This window comes from Ruditapes philippinarum, unplaced genomic scaffold (genome assembly GCF_026571515.1).
Source record: "Ruditapes philippinarum isolate M1 unplaced genomic scaffold, ASM2657151v2 ctg17_1_1_1_1, whole genome shotgun sequence".
Lineage (NCBI taxonomy): Eukaryota > Metazoa > Mollusca > Bivalvia > Venerida > Veneridae > Ruditapes > Ruditapes philippinarum.
The window spans coordinates 116,207-128,746 of NW_026865484.1; the positions used below are offsets into that span (position 1 = coordinate 116,207).

Below are 12,540 nucleotides of genomic sequence, written 5' to 3' on the forward strand. Positions count from 1 at the left end.
AGCACTACATAAATTCACATCATGATGATAAGATTAATAGTCTTAGAAAATTTCATGGTTGTAGTAGTTATACTTTTGGAAAACTTAAAATTGTGAAATTTTGTGAAACTTAAAACCGTGACAGTTTACGCAATACGTTGGTTTTGTTGTGACGCGGCTCATATGTAATAGTCTATTTCTTGCTATTAACTATGATCAATATTATCATCAACAGAGGTGATGGACCTGTTAGCGGACACATTACCTCCCCTTGAGAAGATCCGTGATGAGATTGATCATCTAGCTGAATCTGGAGGAAAATATGTGGAGGCGCCACATGTCATTGAGGTTACCTTACCTATGCTCTGCAGGTATAAATATCTTATTATGTTATAGTATCTATAATTAACCAACAAAAGATGAAACTTAAGCAGTAGTTTCACATTTTGTAAGCTTATAGATACAAATTTATTTGATAAAAAGCTTACAGTACCTGAACAGTAATTTGATTTTATTACAAGTACTTATATATTTTTATTTTATTTTTAATTTACTCATACTAGCATTTTGTTGTTTTAATAATAATATTGTGGTTTTTTTTTCTATATTATAGCTACCTGCCATACTGGCTTCAAAATGGACCTGCAATTCAAGGGTATACTTTAACTTATATTTTGAACATTTTTTTGGAACATTTCTTTTATATTAATAAATAATTATCATAGAATCAAGAAATCCTAAACATGTGTTTTCCCAAATTAATTAAAATTAACTAAATATTTATTTATTTTTGTACCTGTGACATGATGACATTGGCTTTTGATAGTTTAGTAAACAGGAAATAGCTAATTGTGTTTTATTTGTTGTAAATAAAATTACTTCTTATTAACAAAATTTTGCTCATTAAATTCTATAAACAGGTAATTTTCTGGAGTAAGAAAAATTATCCAGTTAATAGTTTATTTTGTAGAGTTTGATTACACAATGTACATTCTTATTTCCCATCTATATATTTATTGTTATACACTACTGTAAAACAATTGTTTCAGGAACCACCCATGTACAACAGTGACTGTAGATTTAATGAACACTGTGTTAGGCAACGTCCTCAGGTTGATCTACAATAATATAGGAGCTGAAGATGCCCCATGGATGAACAGGATTGCTTGTAAGTTATAGTGATTCTATTTTTTGATTTTAATGTTTTATTTGATTTCACAACTGTAAATCCATATTCATAATTTATGTAAAGTAATCTACAATTTATGTATCTTTATTCTTTGTGTTGAGTAAGCTAAAATTTATGTATAATTTATTCTTTATTTTAAATAACTTACAATTTATGTAACAGCCTATCGTGAGTTTTATCAGCCCACTTTAAGCTTGTACAGTTTGACTATCTAATCAACAAAGTTTTTATGTTGTTTTCAGTTTAAATTTTGATATTATTATAGATCATTATACAATGAATCTATTATTAGTAAAAATCTTTTAAAGCTAAAAATAACTATTCAGTACATGATCATGATATGTAATTTGTTATCATATTCTTGTGACATTTTCATGTTTACAGCGAGAGTACAGCCAATTATTGGCAGTTCCCATCCTGACATGATATCAGATCATTTCCTGCCAATAGCGAAGAAGATTCGAGACAATGCCATGATTGTAGAACAGAAAGAGAAACAGCTTGCCTTGAGTAAAATGCATCAACAACATTTAGATGATGATTCTGATATGGAAGCTGATGTCCAACTGGTCAGTCTTTGATATATTTTTTATTTCTTCAAAATATGATTTTTTTTATTTGAGAATATTGTGGCATTTTACTTTAAAGTAATGTTAAGTGACAATGATGAGTTAATAAATAAATAAATGAAAAGAATGAAATTAATAAATAAATTTTGAGTTATAATAAACTTTTGGTCACTGTGGCATAAACATTTACATTCCAGGGAATGTTTTTTTTTTTTTAGAAATAAAAGTTTAACATTGTATTTATCATTTTTGTTTTGTCAGAATTGATATTAACAAGTAAGACATATGTATAATGTTTTATATCATACATAATTATATGAAAACATATTTAATGTTGTAGGCTTTTGGTATTCTGGTACGAGACATCTACGCCTTTTACCCATTGCTCATCAAGTATGTAGACCTACACAGATCCACTTGGCTAAAGAACCCTACCAGTGCAGCAGAGGCTTTGTTCACCTTGATAGCTGATATCTTCCTGCTCTGGTCCAAATCTATTGTAAGTTTAACTTGGTAACAAGATGATTATAGTCCAATTAGAATTTTAAGTAACACTTGATGATAAAGGAAAGCTGAAGGTCTTTGTCATTAACTTTTATGCATCTGCTTACTCGAAAAAGGTAGAAGAGTTCCAAGTTAGGCCTGAACCCACAAGTACTGGATTAAGATCCAGGTACCTTAAATCTTAAGCAGCCACTCCTCCTTTTGAATATCTATAGTGCTTCTTTACACCATTGAAACAATGATATGTCAAAGGTGAAGATACTGGCTTGATTATTTGTTAACAAGATATAGATTATGGTTTTTGACTGTCCTAAAGAATCCACTTTTAATATATTATACCAACATATAAGATATGAGTTTGTTTGCTGTACTAGTATGGTAACTGTATTGTATTTAACATTACATTAATTTTGTATATTTCCAGTTGTATAAGAGGGAGGAGCAGAATTTTGTGTTATCCAATGAGATTGACAACATGGCTTTGATCATGCCCAGTCAGACTAAACCAGTAAATGTTGCTCTGATCGACCCTGCCACTGAGACCAAGGCTCCAATGGGTAAATCTCTTCTTCTGTGTCATCATAAATATGTAGTACAAGCTGGTTAATTAAACCCCTTACTTTCCTTTGGTATTTATTATGTCAGTCAAGGTGATTATGATACGAAAAGAAGACAGACTCAAGGTTCATACAGCTACACTTGTTTAATTACATAAAAGGAGATCTATTTTATGTTTATAATATGCGTTGGTATAATTGAAACAAAGTTTTTACCTGGCTTCTTTCAAATACATTTTAAAACTGATAAAATCCATCCTGATTTCGCCTACCAAAGCCTGGACCATCAAGATAAATTTAGACCAAACTATCAAGAGTTATAAAAATTTACCATTAAGATGTATATAGATTTAACCACCAAGAGTTTTCTTGCATAGCAGACTGGCGTTTCCGTGTGTTTTACCCATGCCGGAAATTTCATCTGGCATGGGGGTGCCAGATGAGTCGCGTGCTGTACAATGGCACGCTTAGAATGACGTCATTTTACCGTTATGAATGAAGTTGCAATTTCATGCGCTGTTGTAAGAAAATAGTTACGGCTGTAATGATATAAATATGTTGAAATTAAAGATAAAGAATTTAAAATATAATGGAATATTGTAGAATATGCAAGAAAAAATATCTGACATGTTAGCGGTTCGGATCGGAATATCCGTCCCTCGGTAACCCGCCCATTGGCGGTAACTCGGCCAGCCTCGTTACCGATATTATTTATAAAGGTCATCAAGGTTTATATAAATTTTACCATCAAGGTGCATATTGATTTAATTAAACCCTTTACTTTCCCTTTGGTATTTATTATGTCAGTCAAGGTGATTATGATACGAAAAGAAGACAGACTCAAGGTTCATACAGCTACACTTGTTTAATTACATAAAAGGAGATCTATTTTATGTTTATAATATGCGTTGGTATAATTGAAACAAAGTTTTTACCTGGCTTCTTACAAATACATTTTTAAACTGATAAAATACATCCTGATTTTGCCTACCAAAGCCTGGACCATCAAGATGAATTTAGACCAAACTATCAAGAGTTATAAAATTTTACGCATTAAGATGTATATAGATTTAAACCGCCAAGAGTTTTCTTGCATAGCAGACTGGCGTTTCCGTGTGTTTTACCCATGCCGGAAATTTCATCTGGCATGGGGGTGCCAGATGAGTCGCGTGCTGTACAATGGCACGCTTAGAATGTGACGTCTTTTACCGTTCATGAATGGAAGTTGCATTTTCGAACGCTGTTGTAAAATGTTTACGGTGTAATGATAATACATGTTGGAATTAAGATCAAATAATTTAAGAATAATGGAATATTGTAGATATGTAATTTTAAATATCTACATGTTACCGGTTCAGGATCGGAAAATCCTCCTCGTAACCGCATGGCGGTCACCTGGGACAAATTCCGGTCGAACCGCTTACATATGACAGATATTATTTATAAAGGTCATCAAGGTTTATATAATTTTTACCATCAAGGTGTATATAGATTTAATGATCAAGGTTTATTGAAATTCTTATCATCATGATTTATATTAAATTGAACTATCAAGGTTTATATGAATTGGACCATCAAGGTTTATATAAATTTTGATTATAAAAGTTTATATGAATTTTAACCATCAAGGTTATATAGATTTAACCATCAAAGTTTATGTCTCCTTGCCACTGGTTCTTTTCGTATGGGGGTTGCGTTCATTGAACGCCGCCTTTCTTTGTTGATCTTATTTATCATATTTTATATAAATTTGACCATCAATGTTCACATAAACTTCAGTCATGAAGGTTTCATCAAATTTGATAATGGAATTTCACCCTCAAGTTTTATATAAGTTATTGATGATTATCATCAATTTATTTTTTGTTACAGGAGGAAAGAAACGTGAGAAGAAAAGATTAGAGCCTCACAACAGTTTGAATGTTGCCTGTCTGAAACGCTTACTTCCCATTGGTCTAAGTTTCTTCAGTGGGCGGGAACAAGAACTTCTTCAGATGGTCAAACAGAAACTTATTGGTGTAAGTTGATCATATATTCATCAGACTTTCGTGAACATGCATGAATGTCATGTCACAGTGAAATCTTTATTAAGTTCAAAACTTTCTAATTTTGTGCCTACATTTTTCATGTCTTTATATTTGTATGCATGTATATATGTTAATCATGAGAAAAATGTAGTTTAAGTGAAAATAAACGTTCTTCTTCATGATTGTAACCTTCCATGGGTAGGTGTTAATGTAATTAGATTTGCTACTAAATGGTTGTGATGCAACAGGTATATATTTGTTTATTGCAGGACCATGATGCAGATCTGGAAGACTTTTTGATAAAAACACTTGAGGCAGAAGAAGGGGTAAGTTTTACATAATCAAAGTTCAACAATTTTGATTATTAACTTTTTCAGTGGTTTGGAATGATAAGTGCAGAGGATTATAAACGTGCTGTTTTAAATATCCATTGTATAATGGTCAAGTAGTAAAAACAGATGAAATGATGATAATAATGTTTACATATTTTCTTCATTTGCTATTAATTGATTTCAGGATATAGTAAACTTATAAAGCACACTGCATTGTTAAGTAATATGAGTGAAACAATTAACATGAAACAATTTTAAGTTGAATGTATTAAACTATAAGGCCTCGGTTTGATTACTCAGAATTTGTAGAATAAATACTAGTAAATGTTAAAACATAATGTTCACTCCTTCAGCCCATAGATGACAAGATCAAATGGCAGAAGGTTTTGTACCACAAAATTGGTTCTGGAACAAGCTCGAACCTGGATCAGCAGAGGGTCATAGACCGTATTATATCCATGGCCAAGGTTATGCATGGGCTTCACATGGTAAGAAACATACCTGTGTCTGCAATCTGTCTATAATATTTAGAGCTTAACTTTTTATATTAATATAGTAACTGTATTGTGTTTGGCCATTAAACAGTAGATAGGGGAGGGTGCAGGAGGTGTAAACATTTTGATGCATCAATGATGTTTGAACTTTAAATATAATATTTTTTTATAAAGTTTGCTTCTATATATAACAGTCTAATTGAAATCAAGTGTGTACTTTTAGATGAGCATAATAAACTTGTATATAATCAAAATTTCAAATTTTACTAACATGTAATGTGTAAAGTATTTGTTATGTACAGTTATAGTTCAATGCATATTGTTGCATATCTGGCTGTCAGATTTGGCTTATTTTGTGTTACGACATAGCACTTACATGATTCTTTAAACTAGAACTGCTTCATACCTTTATATTGTCTGTTAAAGTAAACAATGTTATATGCATGCACTTACACTTTGATATACAGTTATGTCCATTTATTTACGCACAATTTGTACTGAATTTAAATAAAAGTGCTATTTTAATGATGTATATTTTAGATTTTTGAAATTTTTTGAGTTATGTTTACAATAATTTAAACAATATTTTGAAGAATGAGAAGCCACAGAAGGTATATTAGTTCTGCTTTAAACCGTGACTGATTTGTCACCATCATCTGTTGATTGTGCTTTTTGGTGTGATGAACACCGCCACATGGTTGATCAATTCATGCAATCCTGCCCATTTGTCTGTTTGTCCATCTGTCTTAATCGGACATGCCTATTAATACATGTCTAGGAAAATATTCCAATATATACAATAAGTCTTGATTAGCATATAAATGACAAAAATCTATAACCTTGTCAAGGTCATTTTTGAGGTTGGAAGGTTAAAACTTACTTGTCTTGAACAAAAATCCACAGATTTATAATTATCAAATGGTTTTATGTTTACATTCTTTTAATATAAAAATGAGTAACCTGTTATACCAATCACTTTATAAATAAAGGCCAAGGTTATTCTGACAAGGTCAACTGTCAAAATTAAAACCAGGACAAGGTCATACATAAAAGGTCAAATATCAAAACTAGAATTCTACATGATTGTGACCTGCAGGCATCTAGTATAAAATTAACATCATTGTTATTACTAAAAAAGACTTTCAATTGTTGATTACTAACCAATAATGTCAGTCAAAATGGTGTTCAAATTGAGCTACATTCCTAACATTATTATACTCAAAGATCTGCACTACTTGAAAGAAAAGAAATGAAATGCTGAAACATATTTATGTCAGAAGACTTTATTTTTTTTTATTTGAATATAATTTTAAAAGTTAAACAAAATGTATATTTTTAATGGCATTTTCCAATTTACAAAATCAGTTTTTTATTACCTTTTTTGCTAATTTATTAATGGTGAATTTTATGTTACAATCAAATATAATTGAGCTGTGCCATGACAAAACCAACATTATGCGTTTGCAACGAGCAGTCTGATCAGGATCTATGCTGTTCACTTTCAGTTTCACTACTTGCAGTAGGGTTTTAAACGAACAGCAAGGATCCTGATCAGACTTCGCTGATGCGCAGGCTGGTCTGGATCCATGCTGGTCGCAAAAGCGTAATGTTGATTTTGTCACAATGTTGGTTTTGTCTCAAACCCACTATGTTGGTTTTGTCATGGCACGGCGCATAATTATGTTCTAATTCAAAATGATTAATGTTACTATACTATGCTTTAACCAGGCATATTTTTTTTGACTTTGAGTATATCACAGATGTTGATTGCTATTGTTACATGTTGTTATGTTTTGTTTGTCAGTTTGATATATTAGAATCGCAGTTCGAATCATGGCAAATGAATAAAAAGGGCAAAAAAGTAAGTTGTATCTCCCTGAACAAAGGTTTGTAACATCCTCCACTGCATTTATAATTATGATATCCCACCTCAATGTATTCATCCTTAAAATCCAATTCATACCAGACTACTCATTGTTTTACCCATTTTTTTTCTGAAGAATGCCAAACTGAAACAATTAGCATTGTTTCGTTTACTGTATTTGTCTTTTTTCTATGGGTCAATCATTAGAGTGTCCTAAGTAGGGTAATTAACAATGTTATTTTTAGATAAACTCCAATAAAGTAAAAGAAATGGTATTTTTTATTTGTGTCAAAAGTTAAAATATATATACAGATGTAAAAATTATTGTGTGTTTGTTTATGTGTCCATTCTTAGTGTGATTGAAACATAAATGCACTTTTTACTTACATTCATATCAGCTTAACTGTGTCTGTATAAATAAAACATTTGAGCTGCGCCATGACAAAACCAACATCATGCATTTGCTACCAGCATGGATCCAGCCCAGCCTGCGCATCCGCACAGTCTGATCAGGATCCATGCTGTTCGCTTACAAACCCAATAACAAGTAGAGAAACTGATAGCGAACAGCATGGATCCTGATCAGACTGCGTGGATGCACAGGCTTGTCTGGATTCATGTTGGCCGCAAACGCACTATGTTGGTTTTGTCATGGCGCAGCTCATTTTGTTTCAGTGCGAGCACTTTTTGAGTTGTCCTCAAATGTCACAAAAACAAATTCATTTTGACTGGTTGTGTAATACACAAAATAGTGTGTGTCTAATATCTTCATGTGTGCATGTTTTTGTATAACACAGAAATATTCATTTATGAAAATCTTGTAATTAATTGAATTAGTCCTAAAAATGTTTCAAATTAATCAATTTCCAAAGGCATGTAAGCAATATGTTTTATTATTTGCTTCTAAAACTGATTTTTAAGGAAATTTGTTTACCTAAACATTAGGAAACATTCAGTTTTATAATGCATGAGATGGGAATGAGGGTTTTAGTCCCCTACCGGTTTAACCGGAGGGGACTTTAGGTTTACCCTCCGTCCGTCTGTCCGTCTGTCTGTCTGTCCGTCTGTCTGTCCGTCTGTCTGTCTGTCTGTCTGTCAGTCCGTCAGTCCGTCCGTCCACAAAACTGGATCCCGCGATAACGCAAAAAGTACTGAAAATATTTTTATGAAACTTGATATATGGATAGATGGCAGTATGGAGATTATGCACGTCTTTTTTTTTTCTTCCTATGTTGAAAATTCTGGTTGCTATGGCAACAAATAGTCTGAAAAATATGGCAAATTTAACACATAAACTGGATCCAGTGATAACTCAAAAAGTACTGAAAATTTTTTATGAAACTTGAAATATGGGTAGATGGCAGTCTGGAGATTATGCACATCTTTTTCTTTGCTTCCTATGTTGAAAATTCTGGTTGCTATGGCAACAAATAGCCTGAATTTCAAGATTTCCGATTTAAATTTTTCAGCTTTTTCACTATATGTTCTTTATTTCTTAAGGTGTTTACTTCAAACTTTAAATTTAAGTTTCTGGTCATCAACCACATCATATGTGACAAGGTTTATAACTCTAGCACAAAAAAATATCAGTATTACCTCCCTTGAACTTAGATTTTTTAGGGGAAAAAATGTTGTCTTTTTTTAAATAAACTTCTTTATTTCCTAATGTATCTACTTCAAACTTCATATATATGTTTCTTATTATCACTCGACATTTTTGAGAAGGTTAAATACTCTAGCAAGACTATTCCAGAATTATGTCCCCCTTTAAACTTAGATTTTTTTAAATATTAACAAATAGTCTGAAAATATGGCAAATTTAAACACATAAACTGGATCAGTGATAACTCAAAAAGTACTGAAAATATTTTTATGAAACTTGAAATATGGGTAGATGGCAGTCTGGAGATTATGCACATCTTTTTTCTTTTCTTCCTATGTTGAAAATTCTGGTTGCTATGGCAACAAATAGCCTGAATTTCAAGATTTCTGATTTAAAATTTTTCAGCTTTTTCACTATATGTTCTTTATTTCTTAAGGTGTTTACTTCAAACTTTAAATATAAGTTTCTGGTCATCAACCACATCATATGTGACAAGGTTTATAACTCTAGCACAAAAAATATCAGTATTACCTCCCTTGAACTTAGAATTTTTTAGGGGAAAAATGTTGTCTTTTTTAAATAACTTCTTTATTTCCTAATGTATCTACTTCAAACTTCATATATATGTTTCTTATTATCACTCGACATTTTTTGAGAAGGTTAAATACTCTAGCAAGACTATTTCCAGAATTATGTCCCCTTTAACTTAGATTTTTTTCGAGAAACTGGTATTTTCACTCCAACTTCTTCATTCCTTATAGGATTTACTTTAAAATCCCACATCGTAATAATATGACAAGGTTGTATAAACATAATTTCCTTACTAAGCATGGAAACTTAACACATTACTGTGATATAGACAAACTTATTTTATTATGTTTTGTGGTTGATATTTTCAAATACAGACTTCATCCTCAAATTCATTATAAATGGCAATACACAGGAGTGTATGACAATTAAAGAACTTTTTGAGGGACCGGTAGGGGACTACTGTATTGCCCACAATACTATCAAATGCTTGTTGATGGAGTTGTCTGTTGCTTACTAGTAACTATTTATGTTTGTAGAGCTTGTAAAATAATTGTATTTTATCCAGTCCCTTAAACTGCTGAAACTTTAATTGATAATACTCTGCAGTCAGTATAGTGCCCGATAAGCCTGCATATCTGTAAAGTCTGGCTGACTTAACATTTATGTCTTGGTATCCCCAAAATTGATAATGGACAGACCCAAAAATGGAAGCTGGGCAAGTCCATTTGAAAAACTCAGCAGGTTAAGGTTTAAACTGCTACTGAAACATATCCACTGATTACTGATGATAGTATTGGTAGGAATCATGGGATTGTCATTGACTATTTACAGGTAGAACATCCGGCTGCCCATCACAAGAATGTTTGGCGTAAAGTTGTATCCACACAGAGGAAGAGAGCTGTCATGGCTTGCTTTAGAATGATTCCACTCCATAACTTACCCAAGTAAGATCATTTATTTATCAGAATCATTAATTATCATGATCTACAAAAACATGCTATTCAGCATTAGTTATAGAAATGTACAGTTTGCAGCACAAGAGGGCTACAATTTTATCTTTTGCTAAAATATTGATACCCCTTTTGATCATAAAAAAAGTCTTACATATCAGTAAATTAATGTTATGCTTGAAATCACACATTTTTATTCCAATTTAACAAGTATGCAGTCTTCATTATACGGAACTTGATTTCATCTTATGCCTTAGATTTGCTCATTTTGTGTTACTAAATTTATATCTCTGTATTTATATTTACAGACATAGAGCAATCAACTTGTTTTTGAAGTGTTACAGATTTCAATGGTTAGACAACGAGGAATATGAGAAAAAGATACTTATTGATGATCTCACTGTAAGTTTGACATATTGTGCATTGCTATTTTAACCATTTATCTCTGAAATTTGTGCATCAAACTGAATATTGGAAATAGTCAAGACAGTCTTTCTCTTAATTTGTAGTAAATGATTTTAAAACAGTCCCATTCAGAATTTCCAATTTGTATTGAGGAATGCCAAAATGAAAGAATGAATTGATACGAATACATAGACATTTTGTTCCAACTTCTGAAATGTTATCTTAACTTGGTAGCTTGGTGCCATTTTCCTCTGACTTTACTATTAGTTTGATAATCTAAGACTAGAGCAAGGTAATGGCTATTGTATACATATATCATGCCAGTTAACACTGATTGGAGCAATGACAATAGACATCCAGCCTTATTGATCATTGAGAGTTAATCTGTGATGGAGTAAAAATACAACTATGTTGCCAGATTTTTACTGCTATGTTGTTCAGACATTTATATTAAACATCTTTGTTGTAAGATATTTATCATCTGATTATTAGATATATTTATCGTTATATTTGCTATACAGAGGTCAGATGAGTCGGAAGAAGAAGCTGCGGAGAAGAAAGAAGAGGAAGAAGAGAAGCCTGACCCACTTAAACAGCTGATCACTTGTCTGTCACGTGCCGCAACCAAAGAGCAACAGAGTAGCATGCCAGAAGATCCTATCTATATATCATATGCTCAGATCATGAGTCAGGTATAAATATGATCCTATCTATATATCATATGCTCAGATCATGAGTCAGGTACTAATATGATCCTATCTTTATATCATATGCTCAGATCATGAGTCAGGTATGAATATGATCCTATCTATATATCATATGCTCAAATCATGAGTCAGGTATGAATATGATCCTATCTATATATCATATGCTCAGATCATGAGTCAGGTATGAATATGATCCTATCTATATATCATACCGGTATGCTCAGATCATGAGTCAGGTATGAATATGATCCTATCTATATATCATATGCTCAGATCATATATCAGGTATCTGTATATCATCTGCTCAGATCATATATCAGGTATCTGTATATCATCTGCTCAGATCATATATCAGGTATCTGTATATCATCTGCTCAGATCATATATCAGGTATCTGTATATCATCTGCTCAGATCATATATCAGGTATCTGTATATCATTTGCTCAGATCATATATCATGTTCTGAATATTATATGCTCAGATCAGGTATCTGTATATTATATGCTCAGATCATATATCAGGTATCTGTATATCATCTGCTCAGATCATATATCAGGTATCTGTATATCATCTGCTCAGATCATATATCAGGTATCTGTATATCATCTCAGATCATATATCAGGTATCTGTATATCATCTGCTCAGATCATATATCAGGTATCTGTATATCATCTGCTCAGATCATATATCAGGTATCTGTATATCATCTGCTCAGATCATATATCAGGTATCTGTATATCATCTGCTCAGATCATATATCAGGTATCTGTATATTATATGCTCAGATCATGAGTCAGGTACAAATACGCCAAGTGTTGTTATATTCA

At 32.0% G+C, this 12,540-nt stretch overlaps 1 protein-coding gene across 8 annotated transcripts in view; it reads left to right on the forward strand.

Annotated features, from left to right (window-relative positions):
- The window catches only part of LOC132729300 (ryanodine receptor-like), a 173,573-nt gene that overhangs the window by 112,151 nt on the left and 48,882 nt on the right, over positions 1–12,540 (forward strand). For all 8 annotated transcript variants that reach the window (XM_060715028.1, XM_060715026.1, XM_060715030.1 and 5 more), the window contains 12 exons: positions 215–350; positions 593–634; positions 1,029–1,147; positions 1,553–1,737; positions 2,078–2,236; positions 2,666–2,798; positions 4,671–4,816; positions 5,095–5,151; positions 5,511–5,645; positions 10,481–10,593; positions 10,908–11,001; positions 11,526–11,696. In XM_060715028.1, coding sequence (XP_060571011.1) covers positions 215–350; positions 593–634; positions 1,029–1,147; positions 1,553–1,737; positions 2,078–2,236; positions 2,666–2,798; positions 4,671–4,816; positions 5,095–5,151; positions 5,511–5,645; positions 10,481–10,593; positions 10,908–11,001; positions 11,526–11,696 — 1,490 coding nt within the window. The remainder of the gene's footprint in view (positions 1–214; positions 351–592; positions 635–1,028; positions 1,148–1,552; positions 1,738–2,077; positions 2,237–2,665; positions 2,799–4,670; positions 4,817–5,094; positions 5,152–5,510; positions 5,646–10,480; positions 10,594–10,907; positions 11,002–11,525; positions 11,697–12,540) is intronic.